Source organism: Myotis nattereri, assembly GCF_964212035.1.
Source record: "Myotis nattereri genome assembly, chromosome: 2".
Classification (NCBI taxonomy): domain Eukaryota; kingdom Metazoa; phylum Chordata; class Mammalia; order Chiroptera; family Vespertilionidae; genus Myotis; species Myotis nattereri.
This window is the reverse complement of record NC_138076.1, coordinates 60,195,704-60,220,532: the sequence shown is the minus strand read 5'-3', so window position 1 is coordinate 60,220,532 and position 24,829 is coordinate 60,195,704. Positions and strand designations below refer to the sequence as shown.

General features: G+C 42.0%; 1 protein-coding gene across 2 annotated transcripts in view; it reads right to left on the bottom strand.

The window, feature by feature from the left end:
• Positions 1–24,829, bottom strand: part of TBC1D4 (TBC1 domain family member 4) — a 195,151-nt gene that overhangs the window by 56,691 nt on the left and 113,631 nt on the right. For both annotated transcript variants that reach the window (XM_081084189.1, XM_081084190.1), the window contains exons 2-5: positions 16,932–17,513; positions 15,182–15,271; positions 11,256–11,360; positions 4,916–5,048 (exon numbers count right to left, since the gene is read on the bottom strand). In XM_081084189.1, coding sequence (XP_080940315.1) covers positions 4,916–5,048; positions 11,256–11,360; positions 15,182–15,271; positions 16,932–17,513 — 910 coding nt within the window. The remainder of the gene's footprint in view (positions 1–4,915; positions 5,049–11,255; positions 11,361–15,181; positions 15,272–16,931; positions 17,514–24,829) is intronic.

Below are 24,829 nucleotides of genomic sequence, written 5' to 3'. Positions count from 1 at the left end.
TATATGCAGAAATTGACTCACACGATTGTTTGTGTTTTATTTTAAGTGGTTTACTACTTCAGTGTCTTATTAACATGCCTGGGAGGATAAAAGATTACAAAGGGGAGACGTAAAGAGGGCAGTTATTTGAAATACGTGACTAAATCCATAGCCCCAGACTTTTATTTGGACCTTTATTTCAGTAGAGAAATTGGAAGCAGCTGGCATGTATTTTCAAAGTATACATATCCCCCTCCACCTCATCAAGGCGAATCTGATTTGACTTCCTTCTTCTCCCCATTTTGGAATAACCGAGTAGTGAGTTACTGATACTCAGAGGCAAGTATATTACTAGTATTCGTCCCTCGGGAATTTCAGTGCAGGAAAACAAGATTGAGGAGAATAGCCCCATCTGCATGGTGCTCACCCTCACTTTAGTTTCACATTCGAAGATTTTGGCCTTAGCAGCTAGAGTTCCCCCTCAGATACTGACTCCCAGACTCACTTTAGTCCCCAGGCAAGGCTGGCCCTGTTCCTCCCTCCGGGTCTAAATGGCGAGACTCACTTCAGGTCACATCAGCATAGTAGTATCTACTTTCTTTTTATCAATGAAAATAGAACTCATTCATGCAGCCAAACATACTGACAGAATACTGTAATCCTCAGTAAGTGATATGGAATAATATCTACATACTCCTTCCAAATACCTTCCTCACTAAATTTCTATTCCTATTCATTTGTGTTGAATCTAAATGTGGTCCTTTCTCCAGCTTCACACTTTGTACCTAAGCATGAAGTATATGACGTTTAGAATTCATGCTGCCATCTTACTTAAATGAAAATAACTGTTTGGGAAACACACCGAGGCCCAGGCTTCCAGACAACGTGGCCCCGAAAATCCTGCCTTCGGATAGTCCCTCAGAGAGAAGGCAGTGGGTTGCTTTGGAAACAGACTGAACAAGTTCAAATCCTGGTTCTGCCCCTCCCAAGCATTATGGGTATGGTAGCCATTACCCACACACTATCTTGGTGCCTCAGTTTCCTCGTGAGTAAAATGAGAATTAAAAAACAGTATCTGTGTTTTGGGATTTCTGTGTGAATTACGTAGACTAATATAAGCAAAACACAACAGTGCCTAGACACAGTGACTCCTATTGTTATTACTTTTATTCTTACTATGACAGCATGGCTCAATCTTATACTCTCTTTGCCTGATGTCAAAAGAGGGGTAAAATAAATCAGGTCAGAAGGTGTTATCCAAGGCCTTCGAAAAACAGCTTGCATGACTCTCTCCAGTCAGCACAGACCCTGCATTTGCTCCCTTCAGATATATGCATACCTGGAAGATAGGGAAGCTTAAGTTTCAGAGTCCCTTCAAGATTTTAGGAAGGGTCCTGCTAATTCTGGATTCATAATTTGTATGCTTTTTCTTTAGAAAGATCTTTAAAACTATAAACACTTCAGGTGCCACCAAACTAAGGGCCAGCCCTATGCACATATAAAGAGAGTCCTTCCCACCTGCTATCATCCCCTGTCATGTTACAGTGAGCTTCTGACAGACTACCTACTTGTGGGAAGGTTTAAAAACTTCTTTTCTGTAATAGAAAATATATTTTAAAATGCACTACAATGTAGTTTTTAAAAAGAGAAATACAAAGGCACTTCTTTACTCCTAAATGTTTAGCTTTGTCTACAGATACATAACTTATTTTTATAGTGTGAGGTCTGAAAACTAAAAATTCACAGAGGAAAATATTACTTATCTTTATTCTATTAACATTTGGGGCATATTCCCTGCCAGTAAACATATATATGCTTTATATTTTATTAACCCAAGTAATATAAGTCCTTCATTTTAAAAATATCAGAACATTATAAGTAGAGCTAAATTTGCCTTTTATAGAAGCAGTGGGCAAAGGCATGAGAGAAAAGAGATTTGTGTAGATTCAACTGTCTTCCCTAAAATACTTGTTACGTCCATGAGGAACAACAGTACTGTTGTAGTGGAAAATTCCTGAGACCACCCTGACCAGTGATGAGGTTAATCTGACCAGTAATGAAATCTGTGAACATCATGATATGATGCGCTGAGAAGGATGCAAGCACCACCCTGTTGTGCTCTGGTCAGGGAGGAGAGACCTCAGTCCAAATGTGAGAAGAAATCAACAGGCCAAACTGAGGGGCATTCAGCAAAATAACTGAGCAACACTCATTAGGGATGTCAAAGTCATAAAAGACAAAGCAAGACTGAGGAAGAGTTGTAGACTAGGTGTCCAGGGTGAAATAACAGTTGCATACAATGTAGGATCCTGACTGAAATCCTGGAACAACAAGAAAGGACATGAGTGAAATAAAATGGTGAAGATCAAATGAAGTGTTTCGTTTGGATAATACTATTGTACTAATGTTAATATCCTGTTCTGATCACTGCACTGGGCTATAGAAGATGCTAACAATGGGGGGGGGGGGTGGTTGGAGAATGGGGGTGGAATATTTGGAAACACCCTGATACTTCAATGTAAGTCTAAAAATAGACCAATTTTTTGTACCAGGCCAACGTGGCTATTTGTGAGGATTATAAGGTTAACTGGACTCGTTCAAAGGTTGGGCGTCAACCTGTGAATCAGGAGGTCACTGTTTGATTCCCCATCGGGGCACATGTCTGGATTGCAGGCTTGATCCCCGTTATGGGGGGTACAGGAGGCAGCCAATGGATGATTCTCTCTCATGATTGATGTTTCTCTCTCTCCGTCTCCCTTCCTCTCTCTGAAATCAATAAAAATGTATTTTAAAAATATAAAAGGGAGAGCTGTACTGTTGTTGTTTGCTCTGTAAGGATTACATGTGGTCATTAAAGATATAAACATTTTAAATAAATAAATAAATACCAAATTTCTTTTCATGTTAACGAAATACAAGGTATCATTTTATTTTTCCAGAGGTAGCATCAACATGTAGGCGTTATTCAGCAAATTATTTTTTCACTCAATAATATAATTTTAAGATGTATCCAAGATGATAAACAGTTAAAATTCATTCCCATTCATTGCTCCATTATATGAACACTCTTCAATACATTATTGATGCAAATATAGGTTGTTCCCAATTTTCCATTCTTTACAGATAATACAACCTTGAATATAAAAACGTCCCCTTCTGAACCTATATGAGAGTTTCTTTTATTACGACATGAAACTGCTGGTTAACAGGGTTAATTTTAGTTTAGTGAGTTTCTATTAATTGCCTCCCAAAATGTCTATACTACTTTGCACTCCCATTAATATCACATAAATGTACCATTATCCCTACAATTTCACCAACAGTTAATCTGATGAGTCGCTTATTGTTTTCATTTTCATGTCTCTGACCTGTAGTAAGATTGAGCATCTTCTCATTTTTATTATTAGACCTTTTAATTTCTTTTTCAAAAGGGTGTCTTTAAATATGATTTGCATAATTTCCTACTGGTGGTTTTATCTTTTTCTTATAGATAATAAGAGTTCTTACAAATTCTACATACTAACCTGCTACTTCATTTGTTGCTTAGCATTTAACTTCCAAGTATACAGTGGTTGTTAGGTAAAAAATTTAAATTTTTATAAACTTAAATCTGTCAATGTCTTCTTTTAATAGTTTTTCCATTTTTGCGTCTTAAAGGCTTCTTTGTGTAAGGACATAACAATGGTCTTATTTTCTTTTAATGATTTTAATATTTTGTTTGTTTACACACCAAGGACTTTAATCCATCTACTGTGAAATTCAGTAAGATAAGGAGAAGGAATCTTTCTCTCTTTGGATAGCAAACTGACCCAACACCCACCATATCTTGAGTAATTCAGCCTTTCCTCCGCAGATTTATAATGTTCCCTTTACCATACACCAAAAAAAATGTCCCTGTCTGGAAAAGTTAAATATATGTTTGAAAATAATGTGTATCCTATAAAATTACTCCTACAAGTTTTAAAATCTGAATATTACATTTAAATACTCCTTGATCACACAGTTGAATGGATATTCAATAAACCCACGGTCCATCATCGATCCTGCCATGTGCCTATGATTCTGCTGCCTACTAAAAGGAAACCACAATCTGCACTTACAATGACGAGACCATTCTCTGTGCAGTTCTGGAGTTTGCACTCTCCCCACCTATTGTAACACTTACCACGCTGAATTATATTCACTGGTTCACAAGCCTGTCTTGCACTCTAACCTGCAAGCTTTCTAGAGGCACAGTCCTCATCTCAATTACTTCTGAATCCCCAGTACCTAGCACAGTGCCTGGTGCATAGGAGATGCGTAACAAGTGTTCATTAAATTGTGTTTCTTCTCCTATGTGGTATTTTTCAAAAGTGTTTTGTTAGTAAGACATAAGAAGAAAGGAAGGTGAATCACAGAGTCACCTCTCCCTCATGCCCCTTCCCCTCCTCAGACCATTTTTTTAAACCTGCTTTAGGATATCACTACTATCTCTGTCGTGTTTAAATGTCCCTCAAAGCCACACAATTTCATCCCAGTCTTAAACTTGTAGGGGAAGGCCTACCTCATCAAGTAAAAGGGTTTGAAAAAGGAAAGACTTAAATAGACAATATTCTGAGATGGTTTTGCCTCTCTTCATTCATTCAACAAATATTTGGTCAGTCCCCACTCTGTACATAGCACATCTTAAGAACTGTGGGAAATACAAGTTCCTTCCTTGAGTCTATCCTCAGAAAAAAAAAGAAAAAAAGTTAAAAATAAAAAACGAGAGAAAGAAAGGGGAGGAAGCCAAGCACCTAAGAGAGACTGACAACACAAATTTGACTGGACATGAGAAATGATCCTTTGGGTCCTTGTTTTACCTCAAAACAAAGAAGCTTTGATGACAGTACCAACTTTCTCACTTCCCAAATGCCAAAGCAAACTTCTCGTTTGCAAAGGCCAAGCTATACCGTACCTTCAATCCTTTCACAGAGCTTATGCAAAGAGTGCATGGGGCAGGCCTCGCACAGCTTGATCTGGGTCTTGGCACTCTGGAGGGCGGCCGCTGTGCTGAAAGCCTGTTTCAGAGTCAGCATTACCTCATCCACCTACAGGAAGAAACAAAGCTCAGGTCTATAAAAGTCTGCGTTCACGGTAACACATCACAACCCCAACAGCAATGTGAGACTTTATTGATGCTGACTAAATAATAAATCACAGAATTTTGATGACTACAGAACTCTTAGAAAATATTGTCTCGAAGTCAGACCTTCCATTATACATATAATTGAAAGCTGGATAAAATTAGACCATTTTAATGTGTGTAACATAAGATTGGTCTGTTACTGGAATGCTATTTTTGAATCCCACTAAGTGTTATGCTAGCACAGACAGTTTGATAGTCAATCAGGTCTCTGTTTAAGTCGTTACTCAGACAAAGGTCTCTTTGGAAGTTTCACCTGCAATATATAGGGAGCAACAAAATAGGCTTACTATTCACTTGTGTTAACAGGTATCCTACTTACTGTGTCCTTCTGAGACCATTGTAATGAACCTAGTTGTGAATAACTGGAAAGGAGCAAAAGGAAAGACCAAATATAGGCATGCCATTTGTGCAGCTTTGCCAGAAAGCAACAGTTAAACACTCCCCAGGGGGCTACTTGTTTGTTCCCCACAGATCACTGGGGGAAGGACCTGGACGGCGGAGGGGCGGGGGGTGTAGGGGGAATAGACACCTGCCCAGTAAAGTCTGGGTGACGTCTGTCAATCACACCTGGGAACAGGTCATTGGCCAGTGTCGCCGTGGCGACTGCAAGTGTGGGAAGATTTGAGATATCTAATCCCCTAAACAAAGAAGGTCACTCTTGCTCTCTTGGCTCCGGGTGGCCCTCCTGTTGCAGGGGACACGCTCTCTTGGCTTCCCTGCGTTCGCCCACATGGCCCACAGCCATATGGACCCCACACAATGGACTAATGGACTGCACCTAGCCTAATGCTAAACTGGATCCAAATTCGCCAGGGAAAGGAAACTCTGGACGCTGCCTTTGCTTTCTCCTCTACTGAATCCCCAGCTGCACCTCTCCCAGGACTGGATTAAGGGGAATGGGGCTTTGCAAAAGCAGGGATGTAATTCCACGAAAATAAAACTTCCTACCACATCTCATCCTCCCGTGAGAGTCTCAGAAAATTCTTTTTTCTCGAGATATCATAAGGACCTGACCCCCAGCACCCAATGGGGAAGGAGATCCCCCACTTCCACCAATAACACTTCTGGATTATTTTTAGTGTAGAAACAAAATATATTCAAGCAAAGTTCTGGGGTAAATGAATTCCATTTAAACAATGTTGGGGAAGACTATAAAGGTTGCTCATCTTATCTCTTGGCTTCTAATTTATTATTATCTTCCTTCTGATTGGTGACACTAAGAAGTTCTGATATCATGTTGTCTCACAGCTGGTCTCACCACTGGGCCAGCAGCTTAAAAACTGCCAGCTACTTTCTTCCTTGCTCTTCCAAGTGATTCAGTCAATAAGTGTGAGTCTAGCATTCTAGTTTCCTGGTTGCTTCCTTCAGGTCAACTAACAGCTTGGTCTCAAGCATTGTCAAGTCAACCTCAGGCCATCTCGCCTTCTCTGGGAGACAATCATTGATGTTAGGTGTGGTTTTCCCAACTGTGGTCAAAGTCTGGGCTCTGCATGGGGGGCTATGGAGTACTAAGGGTTCATCAGAACTACCTTTGGTACTCAAAACCATGCACCATGCTTGTAAACTGTTTTTGGTGGGGTTTTTTTAAGACTCTTTTTCCCCTTCCCCTATGGCCTAGTTGAAGAATAATCTAATATTTAAAGGATTCAATTTACTTCTGCATTTGAGTGTATGTGGAACTTAGAATAAAAAGAAACTTTATTCTCCTAATATTACTAAAAGGAGAGCTCAAATACTAAGTAGCCAGTCACTATTCAGTTATGTTTTACTATATTACCAACCTTTGAAAAGGCTTATGAATAATTTTATATCACTCTATGAGTTAAAATGAAGTATTCATAAAATGTGTTCTTTTATGCTGTAATTAAAAATAAAGATTTCTAGTTCTTGAAAATGAAATCACTACATTTAATGCCTTCACATTTTGATTTCATTGCCTTGTTATGTATTAAAATGTAATTTTAATTACTTATGGAACTGTTCATTTTTGTTTCTCATTTATCTTGGGATTAGCTTTCATAGAGGGTTATTATTTGATATTTAGTAATACTGCCTTGTAAAAGGCCTCCAATGGAAATACTAAACTTTCGTGTTTTATCTACTTCTAGATGAATCAAAAGGCCATTTTAATTATGTTTGAAATGTGGTTACCAATTTCTTCCTACCACAAACATTACTAAAAACTTTATTTGACTTCTAAAATTTTAAATATTTTGTTTTTTTAATCCACCTTTTTTTTCCATATGGCCTATGAGACCTACCATAGGAACAGAGAAACTGCAACTTCAAATTAATGTAATGTGAATAATTTAATTGTTTTTATTTAAATACAACAAAAACTCATAGATTGTGTTAAAAGGTTAAAAGTATAGGAATGGGTAAAAATAAATCAATCATTTGCAAACAAAAAGAAAGTATTCTTAATGTTATTATCGGGCAAAAGCAAATTTCCAGCGAAAAGTACAAGATGAGACAAAGAAAGCCAATTTGTAATATGTAGGTGAAATTCATAATGAAGATGATGTTCATAAACACTTACATGCCAAACTTGGGTATTTTATAGCATTTTAAAATAAGTCTTAAAAATCACAGAATGTGTAAGGACTTTAAAAGATTATGGAGTCTAATTCTCTGTAAAAACTTACACCTCAGTCTTGGTAGCCTGGATCTTTTTTTGTTATTGTTCTAGTTTCCCTGGATATTGTTGTCCATGGGGTTTTACTTTTTCCTTGTCTATAAGTAACAGTAACTTTCATTTTTTCACACCTTTTAAACCAATTTTGTTGAAAAGAGAAATGACATTTTCTACAAACCTCAGGGCTTGGTTAAACAAAATTAACTTACCTACCTATAGCTATTTTACAAAAGAAGGAAGGAGTACTGACATCTAAACTTCCAGTATCACCCTCCAGCACCCATCAGAACACCATACTATTTATCTATTCACAGCAATTGCTACACACACACACACACACACACACACACACACACACACACACACAAAATGCTCGTTGCGTATTCTTTGTACTCAGAGAAGTCAGCATGCTGTGGTTTTGCAATATTTTGTTTTACACAACTGCCAAGCCACATCAATCATAACACTGTGCTCAGACCTATACTATTTAACTGACTGTTGTGTTTTGTTCCATATGTCAGCTGGTTGGCCCATCCTCTGTTAGGCAGGAAATTTACATATTTTTCTCCTGGCTTGCAGTTCTGATGACTAGCTGTTCTGTTTAAGATGCCTTCTGATAAAATTAGAATAAACAGAGTTTCAAAGATTCTAGCATGGGCCTGTCCTTCAGAATAATGGTGCCCAAACTGGGATTCTAGTCCAGCTTCTATGTACCAGGAAGGCATTCTCAGCCAGTCTCGTCTGTTGCCTTAGTCACGGAGCTTGTTAGGGTGGAAAGACACAGCACGTCTTTCTACTCTGAATCCGTGTTTCCAAAACCCATTCTACATGCACGAGGGTAAAACAAATATACTAAAACTACAAGCAAAGCAAAACTTGTAAAAGAGGTTGGAAGTAAGAAGGTTTCCACAGTCTTCCTTTTAATGTATATTATCCAGTCATCGAAGATGACCCAGCACCCAGAAAATGATTGCTTGAAGTTAAGAATAATACACTCTTGATCATTAAAATACTATTCCCAAGCCCCCAATAGCCTAGAAACACTGAGGAGATACAACAAGAATACGAATGGTGCCAACCCCAGCCCCGTGGCATGCACAGTCTAGTGGGGTAGGAAGTTGTGAACAAATAAATAAGTGTGGGGATTTGTAAGAACTGCTAGTGACCTGCTAGTGCACAAGGTAGAGCAAGCACCCTGACGACAGAGTAACTAAAGTCAATTCCTGAAAAAGTCATCAGAAAAGGCTTCGCTAGGCTGTGATATTTAAGCGGGGTCCTAAAATGCGCATGGTAGAAAAAAAGAGGAAGTGGGCTCAGGCCACAGCAGAGCAAGGGCAGGCCTGCTTTGCATCCAATGAAGCAGCAGGCAAGAGAATATAAACACAGATAACGAAGGCCGCACCATCTCCTCGTTTAGCAGCAGGGCAGACCCTTGAGGCCCACGTCATCTCCTTCCCACTCGGCAGCATAAAAGCAGTGAGCCCTGGCTCTGGCTGTCTGACACGGCTGACTCCTCCCTCTCTGTGAGAACCAACAGTGACCTCTGAACTTGAACTGCACTTCTGTGAGCCCCAGACACCACTTAAATCCTAGATCACATGAGTCACATGCACACAGTATTTGCTGATTCAACAGCAAACCAAACAAAAGGAACCTCACACCGATTGTCACTCCTGTCTCAGGGGTCTGGCCTGGAGAACAGCTCAGGGGACAGAACAGCCTGTGTGAGGATGTTGTCACGAAAGGGTGGGGATTGAAGGAGAATGAGGCAACCCTCTGCCATGCTAGACAATCTAGATTTTGTCCCTTACCAAGGAGGCATAAATTGGTTTTTGATGAGGAAATGTTGTGAGCAAGGAAACTGTGGCTAGAGGACAGGTTAAACCAGTGGCAGGGCGACTAGTTAGAACACAAATGCAATAGTGTAAGAAGATAAATGCCCAGAGTCAAGGAGCAGACAGAGAAGAAAGGGAGGCAAGATGGATATAAGGGATATTTCTATCTTGAGTTAATAGAATTTGGTGAACAGTGGATATAGAAGGTGAAGAAAATGCATTGTGGTTTCTAACTTGAGAAGTTGGGTAAATGGAGCTGCCAAAATAAAATATGGCTCATATGACAGGTTTGGGGAAGGGAGGAGAGTAAAGGATCCAAAACCTGGTGGAAGAATCGGTCTTAGGTCAAAAAGAGGGACAGAGAAGGGAGTAGTAACGAGTGAGCTGAGCAGGGGCAGTGGAGCAGTGGGCGTGGGTGACAGATTATCCTCCATTATCTTTCTGCCTACCTCTTACTTGGTGGGCACTTCCCAGTATTGAGTCATTGGTTCTCTTTGGCTTTCTCTCTCCTACTTCCCCCAGGGTGCTCATCCACTTCCATGCCTTCATCTGTCATCTACGTAACACCGACCCTCAAACTTCTCTCTCCAGTCCTGAACTGAACTATGACAGAGTGGCCACCTGGATACCAGCATTTGGCTTTGCCATAGGTGTGGTTAGTTACTTAGTGAGAACAAAACTCATATGGACCTCTCTCGAATAAGGTCAGTGGCAAGAACACTACAATCCCCAGAGGAAAAGGTTGAGACCCAGAAGGCACTAGTCAGAAAGCACCTTGGTATCCATGCACTTCCATTTCCTCCTTATTCCCAAACTCAGTCTCCAGGCTGCGACTATGGAAGGCAAGAGCCACACCGGGATCATGCGCCGAGAAAATGAAGAGAATGCTGCCTGGCTCACTGGAGTATGTCTAAGGTGTGTGGGGGAGAAATGTTTGTGGAAGAATCATTCTATGTCTAAGGAAATATCTTTCTTCAAATGATGGTGATGTATCTAAAGGTTTGTGTTAAAATGGTTAGGAAAGATAACACAAGTAGAAGAAAAAGGAAGAAATTTTAGGGGAAAATATCAATATATTTTTTATTCACTCAGATGTATTTCCAAGTGTGCCTTACATATTTCTTCCAAACTCCAACAGCCCGCATAAAAGGTGGAGGGGGTTGAAGACATGAATCGACTTTCAAACCCCAAAGAAAGAAAAGGAAGACTAAAGACCATAAAGAATGAAGTATTTTCAAAATGAGGACAGGACTAATGAAATAAAACAAAATCATTCTCTGAAGCATTATGTATTCTGAGATGTTATAGCAATTAAGGGAATATGAGGTGAGTGGCCTTCCTTATATTCTTACATGAGCAATGAAAAAAGTAACAGCTCTTCTATTATTAGTCCTTTCCTACTTTTAAAAAATACTCCTGGTAAGATGATTGGATTTGCTAAACTCAAAAAAGTATCTCGGCTTAAAAATTACCATGGCATTTTTTGTTTTCCCTATTCTTGTGCTTCTTTAAAGAGCAGAATCCTATTTCTAGGTATTCTCTTCTTTTTTCCACTGGTGGCTGTTCTGTGAGGCTTGGGTCATAATAGACGTGCTTCCCGTTAGCCGGAATTCTGGGCAGAAACAATCACACCACTTACCAGAGATTCACTGGCACACTGGAACACGTAACAGATGTACTGGCTCAGCCCAGGCTCTGGGGACTCCCGACAGATAAAGCCAAAGTGGTCCACATGCTTTATACCCTGGCAGGGAAAGAAGTGGTGTTTATGGGAATATGTCCTTTTAATCAACGCTATGAAAATCAACATTAGTCCCATGCTTTCACACTTCCACCAGTCTCCTTACAGCACTGTGACAGGGAACATAATGTCACACCAAATTTATATGGTGGCCTTTTGATACATAAAATAAAGGATGAAACCAAAAACTCTTTTTTTTTTATTTCAGACAAACACTGTTTACTCAGTGCCACAGGAGGAAAATATAATGAACTGCTACTCAGTGAATGGGTGATTCATCATAAACCCTGTTTCCAAAAGGCTAAGGATCAGAAAAGCCACATCTAACAATGCTTTAATTAAATGGCATACAATTCCCTAAAGTGTGCATTAAAAATACTAGAACATTTATCTACTTATAGACCTTAAGGAGCCAAACCCACTAGAAAACGATACATTAAAGAAATTATTGCAGATGTCAGTTATCCAAATGCACAAATCACTGTGCTCCCTGATGTAGGCTAAGCTAAATAAACTCAGCTACACTTACTAAAAAATTCTGAGTCACTTGTGAAGCTCAGTCAGCCTGAATACATACATACCAATTAGTAGACAGTAGCTTGTTATTTTAATAGCAAGCATGGGATTTTGAAAAGCCAGGTAGGCAAAAATTTAAAGGATTTTGAAAAGCCAGGTAGGCAAAAATTTAAAGTTGTCCTGCAATCAACCTAAATCCCAATGAGAAGAAAAAAAAAAGTGTGCAGGGTCGGGGGTTTGGAGTCAGACAGATTTGAGTTTCAATCTTAGTTCAACCACTTACTAGGTATGAGGCATTGCTCTGGGTTGTTAGTAATTACCTCTGAGGCACCATTTTTTGTTATAAAAGCGTGGAAATGGCACTAATTGCAAAACATTTTTGTGATTTGGAACTAAGAAATATCTATCATAGTTCCTGGCACGTTTGCGAAATGGTAACCACTATTTATACTAATAAAAGGGTAATATGCTAATTAGACCGGATGTCTCCTGGACATCCTTCCAAAGCCACAGTGGCGGGGGCCGAGGCAGAGGTGGTTAGGGGTGATCAGGCAGGCAGGGGAGAGCAGTTCAGGGTCAATCAGGCCAGCAGGAGAGAGCAGTTAGAGGGCAATCAGGCCGGCAGGGGAGAGCAGTTAGGGGCCAATCAGGCCAGCAGGAGAGAGCAGTTAGAGGGCAATCAGACCAGCAGGGGAGAGCAGTTAGGGGGCAATCAGGCCAGGCCGGCAGGGGAGAGCAGTTAGGAGCGATCAGGCTGGCAGGCAGAGGCAGTTAGAGGCAAGCAGGAAGGTGAGCAGTTAGAAGCCAGCGGTCCCAGATTGTGAGAGGGATGTCAGACTGCCAATTTAGGCCCAATCCCACAGGACTAAACTGGCAGTCAGAAATCCCCCGAGGTGTCTCAGATTGCAGAGGTTGCAGGCTGGGCTGAGGGACACCACACACACCCCCTGCATGAATTTTGTGCACCGGGCCTCTAGTTCTTATAATAATAAGCTCAAGCAACCCAACAGATATGGTGAAAGGAAATCAACTCTGATAAAAAGGAAAAAGTCTATAGTGAGGAGTGAGGCTATAATTCATGAGGTGAAAGTCAGCTCAATCTAGTACAACTCATTGGTGATTAAAGAATATCCTTTACTAGCTTAGTGCTAAATGGGGTAAATTCATAGGACCTCATTAGCTCAGTGAGTTTCAGGCAGTGGCACTATTTCCAGTACCATAAACCACTCTCTTGTTCCCCTTGCTTGCCAAAGACACAGTCCTACAGATTCCAAAGAATGAAACATCAGTAGGTGTGCATGTGTTAAAAAACAGGCCTGTTCCTGGAAGTGGCCACAGGATATCAGTTCAATTCTGGGGAAAGAAGTAATAAGAGCAGAGCCACTCAGTCAGGAGCAAGGGTTAACCTGACAATTATTCCATTCAAAGGCCTTTTCCACAAATTTCTGTCATATTGTTGTGTAGAATGTCAGAATAGAAAGGTTGCTTTTTAAAAAAGAAAGGAAAAAGCAAAAACCACATTTGACCTGCCAGTTTTATATATTGGACTTGGCTGGGTTTTTTGTTGTTGTTTTTAACTATTTTTTCCCCCCTTTGGCTGTTCAATGAGCATTGCCAGTTTTCTTACAGAAAGGCTTGGGGACTGTGGGGTGAGCAGCACTTTTTAGGATGATTCTTTGTGCTCTGGGGGGAGAGGAGCAGTAACTACACTAGTTTATACACCACTCTCTCCCCAGTACTTGGCACAAGGCCCTACATGTAGAAATATCCACTCAACATTTACTGAATACCTAAGTGTTAAGATCTGTCTTAACACATCTTCTTCTGATGCTCTGTATAATAAGACACCACAGAATAAAACACCTGCCCTCACAGAGCTTAGGATCTTGCAGGGACCCCCAGTAAACAGATAATTATGAGAATGCTCAATAAATACTTTTTCCATTAAAGTAAATAATCTTTCTACTCTATTTTTTGTCTTTTAAATGGCAATTTAAAAATTTGGAATATATTCTTCCTATAGAGATATGCTGCTTCTATCTCTTATTAGAGTAGAAAATTTTTACCTTTACAACATAATTTTATGTATTCACATAATAGAACAAAATGAAACAGCATTAGCTGAGGCTGAAGTGAAAAATTAACAAGATATACAAAAGTTTATCATTTTCAAAGGGGAAAATGTCTTAATATCATACCTATGGTAATGCCAACTCCAAAAACAATGTTTTTTTAAAGACAGTCTTGCTCTGACCAGTGTGGCTCAGTTGGTTGAGCATCACCCCGTGCACTGAAAGGTTTCTGGTTCAATTCCAGGTCAGGGCACTAGCCCGGGTTTTGGGCTAGATCCCCAGTAGAAGGCATGCAGGAGGCAGCAAATCCATGTTTTGCTCTCACATCAATGTTTCTCTCTCTCTCTCTCCCTCTCTCTCCCTCTCCCTTCCTCTCTCTCTAAAAATCAATTTTAAAAAGTCTTGATTTTTCAACATTAAAACATAGGAAGAGATCTTGACAAAATCAGGTCCCTGTAGGTATATCTAAGTCACCTAGCTAGGAAAGAAGTTAATCCTCTCTCTTCCAGGGGCATCCTTGCATTTTTAACCTGCCCATATTTAGATTTAGATACTCCCTCTGCTCAAACATCTGCACAATTTTTTTCTATGTTTACAAAATATTTAGATAGTTCTAACTTTTGGATATTCTAAATTATCAGTATGGTATTTAGGACACTAGTTTGTGTCTAATATGACTTGTATGCATTTAACTGTATCAATTATTTAAACAAGTTTCAAAGACACAGTTTATGAATTTAAAATAAACAGAAGAACAAAAAATACACCAAAATTTTCTTTTCAAAATTTAGGCTTTCCATTAACAGAATTTGAAAGTACCGGTTCTCCTTTTACTGCCTATTATGGTGTAAAGAGCAGACATGACTCAGTGATACCCACAAGCCCCAGTGACCGAGAACTGGAGGAACACTATCTGCGAAGGTATTTTTCAAGAGAACTCACCACCACAGAAATTCCAACAGTGCGGCGAATGTAATGAAGCGACGTACGAAGAGAAAGGGTTGATGAAAACAAGGACAAACTATTCTGACACTGAGGAACCCGAGCAGGCTTTTATTACTGACATAGACACAAACACATCAAACACTCTCAATTTAAGACAAATCCACTTAAAATGTTTTAATTTTTTTTAAGAATAGCCCAATTTGAAGATGGTTAAGCCCAGTTACTTTGTGGCTAATTTAGAAACAAGATTTGGTTGGTTTCCTCAAAGCTATGATCAACTTCAATGCATACCTGCGAACAGGAAGAGATGTCTTTAAAATTCTTTTCGAGCACAACTGATTTAGTGTCTGGACTGATAAGGTTGATCTCAAACCGCCCAACCTTAAAAATAAAAACATTCCAATTAATTTCAACACTCAAGGGCCTAACATCCTACTTTATAATTAAATATTCAACTAATAACATAGATTCAAATGCTGTATCCAGAAATACTTATTCACATGTGCTTCATCATCCAATCCAACCAATATTTCAACTCCAAATATCAGCAGCCTCATAAAACTTCTTTCTTTTAGCTACAAATCATAACAATTAAGTTGGTCTTAATTTACAAGCTACCTTTTGTTTTCAGGTTAAACGTGACTGTCTCTCCAAAAGAAATGTGGCCTTTCCTTACTTTGTGCTTTCTAAAAATACCAATTATTTAATTATAATTTATGATCATACCTTCTCCCAAATGGTCAACAAAAAGATATGCCATTTGCCATTGGACAGATAATTAAAGTTTTTTTAAATAAACAACTCTTCAGAAAAATTAACATCATGGACTGTGGCTAGCTAAGAAAAAGAATAAATCCGACAGCCCAAAGAAGAGGGTCAACAGTTAACACGTCACCAAAGGCAAGACGATGGACACTTCAGTAATACGCTTAGAGTGATATTAACTTTTTTAAAAGAACAAAACTAAAGAACTCATGAACTTCTGATGAAGGAAATATTACACACAGGGACTGTTTATCAAGCTATGCTGTGGAATTTCCTTTTCCTGGGTTCTTTATAACAGGATATAAAGGACAGCAACACTTTTTTTTTTTTTTTTAAGAAAACTAACCTTACAAACTCAGGATTAAAGAACCTCTACTAAGGCTTTGTAACAAATTAAGCTCTTTTAAGTGATATCCTGTAAAACTTCAAAAACATTTTATAATTAAGACAGTATCTTTTACACCTATAATAAATATAGCATGCACCAAATTATTTTAATCCCTGATCCAGTAGATAATGAGGCCTCTGGTGTTTCTTTAACCTTCTCTTTTGTGTATCATCTCATCTGAAAACACACCTATAAACCTCTGGACTTTTCCTTTTCCTCTCCTCCGAGCCTAATCTCACTCTCCAGATTCACGTCTTTAAATAATCTAGAAAACTGACTTTCTGGGCCTGGCTGTGTGGCTCAGTTGGTTGGAGCATTAACCCATACAACAAAAAGCTGTGGGTTTGATTCCCAGTCAGGGCACATGGCTACTGACCAGGGAGTGATGTCTTCTCTCCCTTCCTCCCTCTAAAATCAATAAACATACCCTTGGGTGAGGATTGAAAAAAAGGTAAAGCTAAAACTGTCCCTTCAGGATCCCAAATGAAGTAACAGTCGTGACTGGAGGTCACTGTGGACTCCCATAAACAATAACAACAACAAAAACTGGCTTTCTACAGTTATTAAAAAAGCAGCAACTTTTATCTACGAATCCCCCTAAGGCAAATTGCTGATGATATTAAGAGTCATCTTCTGTTTTTACGCCTTGCACTAGCTGTCCAGGAATCTCCTTTCTTTAATTGCTTTTCTCTCCATCTCTCCCTGCTCCCTCATTTCTTACAATCCACATTCCACGCCTGTCTCTCAGCCCTTCCCTCCTTTCCTTTCTTTCTCCACCTGCCTTATCTGCTTCCCAAGGAGGGGAGAAATAAAAGTTGGATTATTGCAGAATGAGTGCTTCTGTCTAGCAAGGGCTGAGGAGCCGCAGAGCCCCCTGCAGGGCAGCACCTGAAACAGCATGGTTCTGTTCTTCTCCGAGTCCGAGGGCTGCACATGGCTGGGCGCGCTGGCGTGTCGCCTTCGTGGCTGTGGTTTGTGGCTGTTCTCTGGGACTTTCCTTTGCAGGCCGGTGACGCTGCTGCAGCGGGAGCGGAACTCCTGCGGGTCATCAAAGACAGAATCCTCCAAAATCCGCTCTGGGAAGCAACCTCGAGAGCTGGCCAGCGCAGGCTGGCTGGCCACGGCTGGTAAGGCAGGGTGGGTGTCGGGGATGTCATCGTCTTCCTCCAACAGAATGTCTGCGGGGGAGCTGGGCCCCTCCACCTCGAAGACGGCCCGGTGGTTGGCGGCGTCAGGGCCGTGCTCGCCCTGGCCCCGGAGGCGCTGCTGCTCGTGCAGGCTGAACTTCTCGATGCAGTCGTCGATGAGGCTGGACGGGGCCTTCTTGTGCGTCACGGTCACCTTCCCGCAGTACAGGACTTCGAACTTCTGGGAGTTGTAGAAGGCATCCTCATTGTCTTTGCTGGGCTTGGCATCCTCTTTCATGGCAGCTTTAGACAACTGCCTTATGCTGCTGATAACATCGGGAACCTAAAAGATAATTTACAATACTCATTTCAGCCAACTCTTTAGAGATCATGTATGTTTCCTAGACCTGTTATTATCACACAGAATGCTACCAAATGATAAACTATAGAAAGTAACAGCCAGACCCTATGTAAAACAAATTTAAATTACACTATCAGACATACATGACTTGGAAGTAAGATTTGACATTTAATGATATCATATTATACATTCTCCTTTTAAATGTATTCATTTTCCAAAACAACAAAACCATGAATGATATAGGCCACTATCAACCTTTAATAAATCATAGTCTACCTTTTGAGTAATTTTATAAGTTACTAGAGGTCCGGTGCACAAAATTTGTGCACAGGTGGATCCCTAAACCTGGCCTGCAATCAGGGCTGATTGGGGCTTTCCTTCCCCTGGCTGCCTTCATTCCGGGCCGCCCCCTGGTGGTCAGCGCACGTCATAGTGAGCAGTCAAACTCCCAGTGGGTCGAACTCCCAAGGGGACAATTTGCATATTAGCCTTTTATTACTAGTATATAGGATTGTGAGTAATGAAAATTAAGGGGAAAAGATAAAATTTTTAAAAGTGTAATGATTGAAAATACATGAATAAATAAATAAAAGTTATTATGAGCCTCGGTGAACAGGAACCAAAGTTTCAACTTTCCAGATCAACAAATTAAAATCCACACACCATCAGCATTAGCCATCAGGAACAATACAAATTAAAGCCATAGTAAGACAACATTACACACCTATTAGAATGGCTTACATGCCCACTGGGAGGTAAAGCAATTGGAACTTTCATACATTGTATTTGGAAATGTACAAAGGCACAACCACTTTAGAAAACTGTTCAGCAGTTTCTTAGGAGTTAAACACAGGCTTAAAGGATCCAATCGTTCCACTGCTATCACTATCTTGAGATTTAGCCAAAAGCCCTGAAAATTTATGTTCACATAAAAGCTTGTACATGAATATTCACAGAAGCCTTACTCAAAACACCCCAAAACAGGAAAAAAAACTCACAAATGTTTATCAACAAGTGAACACTCCCTAATTATCAGGGAAATGCAAATCAAAACCATAATGAGAGCCCTGGCCAGTGTTGCTAAATGGTTAGAACATTGACCCGCACACCAAAAGTCTTGGATTCTATCCCAGTCAAGGGCACATACCTGGGTTTCAGGTCCACTCCCACCCTCAGTCAGGGCTCATGCGAGAGGCAACCAGTCGATTTGTCTCTCACACACTGATGTTTCTCTTCTCTCTCTCTCTCTTTCACCCCCCCCGCCCCTCCCCCCCACCCCCCCGCCCTACTTCCCTTCTACTCTCTCTGAAAAAAGCAATGGAAAAAATATCCTCAGGTGAGGATTAAAAAAAAAAAAAAAAAAAAAAAACCACAATGAGACATCACCTCACACCTGTTGGAATGATATCATCAAAAAGACAAGTGATGACAAGTGCTGATGCAGACATGCAAAAAAGGTACCCTTGTGCACTGTTGATGGGAATGTAAATTGCTGCAGCCTCTTTGGAAAACAGTATGGACGTTTCTCAAACTATTACAAATAGAGCTACCTTATGACCCAGTAATTCTACTTCTGGGCATATATACAAAGGAACCAAAATCACTATCTTGAAAAGATATCTGCATTCCCACATTCACTGCAACATTATTCACAAAGCCAAGACATGGAAACAACCTAAGTGTCCATTATCAGATAAATGGATAAAGAAAATGTGAAATACACACACACACACACACACACACACACACACACACAATGGAATATTATTTAGCCATAAAAAAGAAGGAAATCCTGCCATTTGGGATAACATGGATGGACCTTAAGGGCATTTTGCAAAGTAAAGTAAATTGGACAAAGACAAATACTATATGATCTCACTTATATGTGGAAACCAAGAACAAAAAGGGCTCATAGAAACAGAAGAAATTGGTGATTGCCAGAAGCCAACGGTGGGGGGAATGGTAGTCAAAGGTACAAACTTCCAGTTAAAAGATAAATAAGCTCTGGGGATGTAATATATAGCATGGTAACTATCTATAATAATAAAAGTGTGATATGGTAATTAAACCAGACAGCCAAACGACCTTCCGGACATCCAGATATCCTTCCTGACAAAGCCAGGGCCCCAGGGAAGCAGGCCCAGGTCCCTGGTGCCTGCGGGCAGCCGGAGGAGGGAAGCCTGGGTCCCAGGTGCCAGAGGGAAGCCGGTGCTAGCAGCTAGGATAAGGAAGGCCTACTCTTGCACGAATTTTCATGCATCGGGCCTCTAGTTTATAAATATAAAAGCCTAAACTACCAGTCGACTGGTTGCCATGATGCGCACTCACCACCAGGGGGCAGATGCTCAACGCAGGAGTTGCCCTCCTCCGCCCCCCGCCCATGGTCAGTGTGCTCCCACAGCCGGAGTGCCGCTCAGCTGACCAGGATGAGCAGGGGCTGGGATGAGTGGGAACAGCTCCTCCCTGGATCCCTGCAGGCCATGCTGAGGGACCCCACCAGTGCATGAATCCGTGCACCAGGCCTCTAGTAGGTAATGATACTCTACTATATATTTGAAAGTTGCTAAGAGAGGAGATCTTAAAAGTTTTCACCATAAGAAAAATATTGTAACTATGTAAAGCAGTGATTTTCCACCTTTTTCATCTCATGGCACATATAAACTAATTACTAAAATTCTGTGGCACACCAAAAAATATATATTTTGCTGATCTGACAAGAAATAGGTATAATTTTGAACTACTAACAAAAAAATGTAAGAATAGTAATTACCTACCATTTTTGCTTTAAACTGACTTTTTAAAAATCATTGGTTAATTTCTGGTACCAAGAATTAGCCAATCAGATGCAACCCTATTATGTGACCAATAAGATACAACTCTGTTATATGACCGATGTATTTATGGTGCAAGACAAGGCATTCACATGGAACAGCTACTATTGTGTTGGCTACTGTCATTTTTTTTTATTTGACAGTCTAAGATAAAAGAAGTCAGTGCCTCTGACTAACTAGTCAGGTATTGCATGTTCTAAATATTCTTGCAGCACACCAGCTAAAATTGCTGATGTAAGGTGATGAATGTTAACTAGAGTTATTGTGGGAATCATGTCACAGTGCATCCATGTATCAAATCATTATGTTGTATACCTTAAACTAATACAACATCATGTGTCAATAATACTGAAGAAAAAAGTTAATGGATAAGAAAAATGTGGTACAGTCACACAATGGATAACCACTCATCATCTCTCACCCAGTTTATTGCAATAAACTTTTTAACTGGTGTACCTTGCCCCCTTCAGTCTACTCTTAAACGTCGAAAGGATCCTTTTTAAACTTGTCATGTTACTAGCAAATCCTCCAAGCTCCCCATTTCATTAAGGGTAAAAGACAAGATCCTTACTTTACTGTAAGGGTCCCTGAAGAAGGCCAAAATTGGTAAATTATCATAAATTACTAGAGGCCCAGGGAAATCGTGCACAAGTAGCTCACTTCGCTTCCGCTTGCCTCAGCTGGCTGCCCCACCCATTGCTGCTAGTAGCTCACGCCCCACCCTCTGCTGCTCATAACTCTCTGCCACTAGTAGCTCGCACCCTTCCCCCTCCCCCCCACTCCCCCGCCCTCCCCCCCCCGCCCCCCCCCCCCCCCGTGAGAGCACTGCCTGTTTTGTCATGACGGTGTTACAGTGTCACGGCCACAGCCCTTTTATTAGTACAGACTAGAGGCCCGGTGCACAAAAATTTCTGCACTCGGGGGGGAGGCGGGGCCCTCAGCCCGGCCTGTGCCCTCTCGCAGTCTGGGACCCCTCGGGAGATAACGACCTGCTGGCTTAGGCCTGCTCCCGGGTGGCAGAGGGTAGGCCTAATCCCTAGGTGCAGCCCATGGTCAGGCTCAGAGCAGGGCTGATTGGGGAGTTGGGGTGCCGCCCCCTGTCATGCACAGAGCAGGGCGGATTGGGAGGTTGTGATGCCACCCTCAGTCACGCTCAGGGTAGGGCCAATTGGGGGGTGGGGCACCGCCCCCTGTCAGACTCAAGGCAGGGTCGATGGGGAGGTTGCGGCACCACCCCGTCACACAGAGCAGGGCGGATCAGGGGCTTGGGGTGCTGCCCTCTGTCACTCACAGAGCAGGGCGCATCAGGGGGATTGGGGCTCCGTACCCTGTCATGCACAGAGCAGGGTCAATCAGGGGGTTGGGGAGCTCCCCGCTGCAACTCACAGAGTAGGGCCGATAGGGGAGTTGGGGCACCGCCTCCTGTTACACACAGAGCAGGGCCGATCAGGGGGATTGGGGCGCCGCCGCCACTGTCACACTCAGGGCAGGGCCGATGGGGAGGTTATGGCTCTACCCCATCACACACAGAGCAAGGCCTGCGGGGGGGGGGGGGGGAAGGCGGGGGGGCGTTGGGGCACTGCCCTCTATCACCCACAGAGCAGGGCCGATCAGGGGATTGGGGCGCCGCCACTCTCACATTCAGGACAGGGCTGATGGAGAGGTTATGGCTCTACCACATCACACACAGAGCAGGGCCCGTGGGGGGGTGGGGGGGGGGGGGTTTGAGGCGCCGCACCCTGTCATACACAGAGCAGGGCTGATCAGGGGGTTGGGGCGCCGCACGCTGTCACACAGAGCCGCAGTGCAATCAGGGGGTTGGGGGGCTCCCTCCTATCAGGCACAGAGCAGGGCTGATGAGGGGGTTGGGGCGCCTTCCCCTGTCACACACAGAGCCGCAGGGCGATCAGGGGGTTGGGGAGCTCCCCCCTATCAGGCACAGAGCAGGGCTGATCAGGGGGTTGGGGCGCCTTCCCCTGTCACGAACAGAGCAGGGTGGTTAGGGAGGTTTTGGCCCCACCCCCTGTCACACACAGAGCCGCAGGGCGATCAAGGGGTTTGGGCGCTGGCCCCTGTCACGCTGATCCCGGTGCCAGGAGGCCTCTCGGCTCCGCTGATCCCAGTGCTGAGAGGCATATTACCCTTTTACTATATAGGATAGAGGCCTGGTGCATGGGTGGGGGCCGGCTGGTTTGCCCTGAAGGGTGTCCTGGATCAGGGTGGGGGTCCCCACTGGGGTGCCTGGCCAGTCTGGGTGAGGGGCTGAGGGCTGTTTTCAGGCTGGCGGGTGACTGAAGCTCCCAACTGCTCCTTTTTTTCTTTCTTTTTTTTATTCTGGGCCAGCTTTAGTTCTGACTCCAGCTCTGAGGCCTCTGCTGCTGAAAGCAGGTATCTGGTTTGTTTGTGTTCTATGATCAAAACACTGTATCAACTCCAGCTCTGAGATCCCGGCTCGCTGAAAGCAGGTTTCTGGGGTTTTGTTTAGCTTCTATATTTATAACTATGTTTCAAACTGCAAGCTCAGAGGCCAGCAAGGCAGGCAGGGAACATTGGTTTCTTCCGTCACTGAAGCAAGCAAGCCTCATGTTAGTTTCAAGCTGCCTGGCTGCCGGCTGCCATCTTGGCTGGCGGTTAATTTGCATATCGCCCTGATTAGCCAATGGGAAGGGTAGCGGATGTACGCTAATTACCATGTTTCTCTTTTATTAGATAGGATTAGGTCATCTGGATACCAGATGGGCTGAGCCCCAAAATGGCATCAGTCCCCAGGGATGGAAGTCAGAGATTTTAAAGGACTCTACGTGGGCTTTTTCTAGGAGGAGAATTCTGTGGGCGGGTCGGGATTCTGGGAAGGTCTAAAGGGGAAGGGGAATCGTCTTGGCAAGTGGAACATGGTCTTAAAAGACAGGGAATGTCTGTTGTGAAGTGGTCTAAAGGTCAGTTCCCAATGGAGCGGGTATTGATTCAATTATTTGATCAGACCTAACACTTACAATGTACAGGATCCTTGTCATCTGAATATGACCCACTGGAAAACACACACACACACACACACACACACACACACACACACACACACACTGACACAGTCAGCATTTTCCTGGATTTTTTTCCCTACTTTATTGCTCTCCATAGCACTTACCACCTTTAACATTTTGTATGACTTATTTGCTAAAATATAAGCTCTAGGAGGGCGGTGATTTGTCCCTCCCTTCCTTCCTTCCTTCCTTCCTTCCTTCCTTCCTTCCTTCCTTCCTTCCATCCTTCTTCATTTTTTCCTTGTTGTATCCCCAGAGCCTAGAACAATTCCTGGTACATATCAGACCCTCAATATGTGTACTAGCAACAAAACCGCTCTGGTCATTTTTATCTTTGGAAAAAGAGATCATCTTATCTTCAGGGCTGCTTCACATTCAGACACCTACGGCATATCTTCGAATCTTTCAGCACCAATTCTAAATCCAGAATTTCTTCTCTTCCATGTAATTATTTGGGATATACTGCCAGAGCAGTCACAATTTAAAAAACAACAATAATTTCAGCTGGCTGTTATAAAAGGATAAAGTCCAAAAACTATAGTTTCAATGACTCGCCCTGAACACTTGGCATGGCTCAGGGAAACAGTCAGGTGTTTTGTACTAAAGCATGACCAGCAGCCTTAGCGCTCTGACATTTTCTTTTTACTTCAATACCTGACAAGGTTCAAAGCTATGGAAGTGAGCTAGCTGACATTAAACCCTGCAAAAGTTGATTCTAGTGCAGTGGGCAAAACCCTAAGATGGAATGATCCTTTCTTCCTTAAAAAACATCTTTTTATTAAATAATTTTCATCTGATTTTGCAACCAACATGCTTCTAAATTTCCAAACATGTTTCTGTAAAACTACGGACAGAAATAGTATCGGCAGGATTTTATGAACCTGAAGAATTTTTATCTTGTTACAAATACTGAAATTGTTTTGGTGCATTATTAAAGTTATACTGTATTCCACCATTCAGGCTGCAAATAAAGTCAACTCAACCTCCGTTGTGTCACTCACTCTGTATTACCTGTTTGTACTTTTTCTCTTCCATTATATTGAGAGCTCTTACAGGAAGGACCGATCAGTGTCTGAATTTCTAGTCTCACAGGACATCTCCCTCTGACCACAGGTAAAGGCTCAGCACCTACACGTGATACAGCTAATGACCCAGCTTATACAAGCAAAGCTCATCATCTGGACTGAACTTCCAGTCATTTGAGTTGTTAACTACGCTGTGAAACCTAAATTCTAGCTGTCTGTAATAGCTTTTCTCAGGTCAGAGCTAACCACAGCTTTCAGTGAGCTGGGCTGCAGAGAGACGAGCTGTGAGACTGATCTAACAACACTCAGCTCTGGTTTTGCTTGTCATCATGTGCAAGACACACATAAGAGTTAACATTATACAGCCCCTGTCTACACGCTCAGAGCCGGCAGCAGAAACGTCA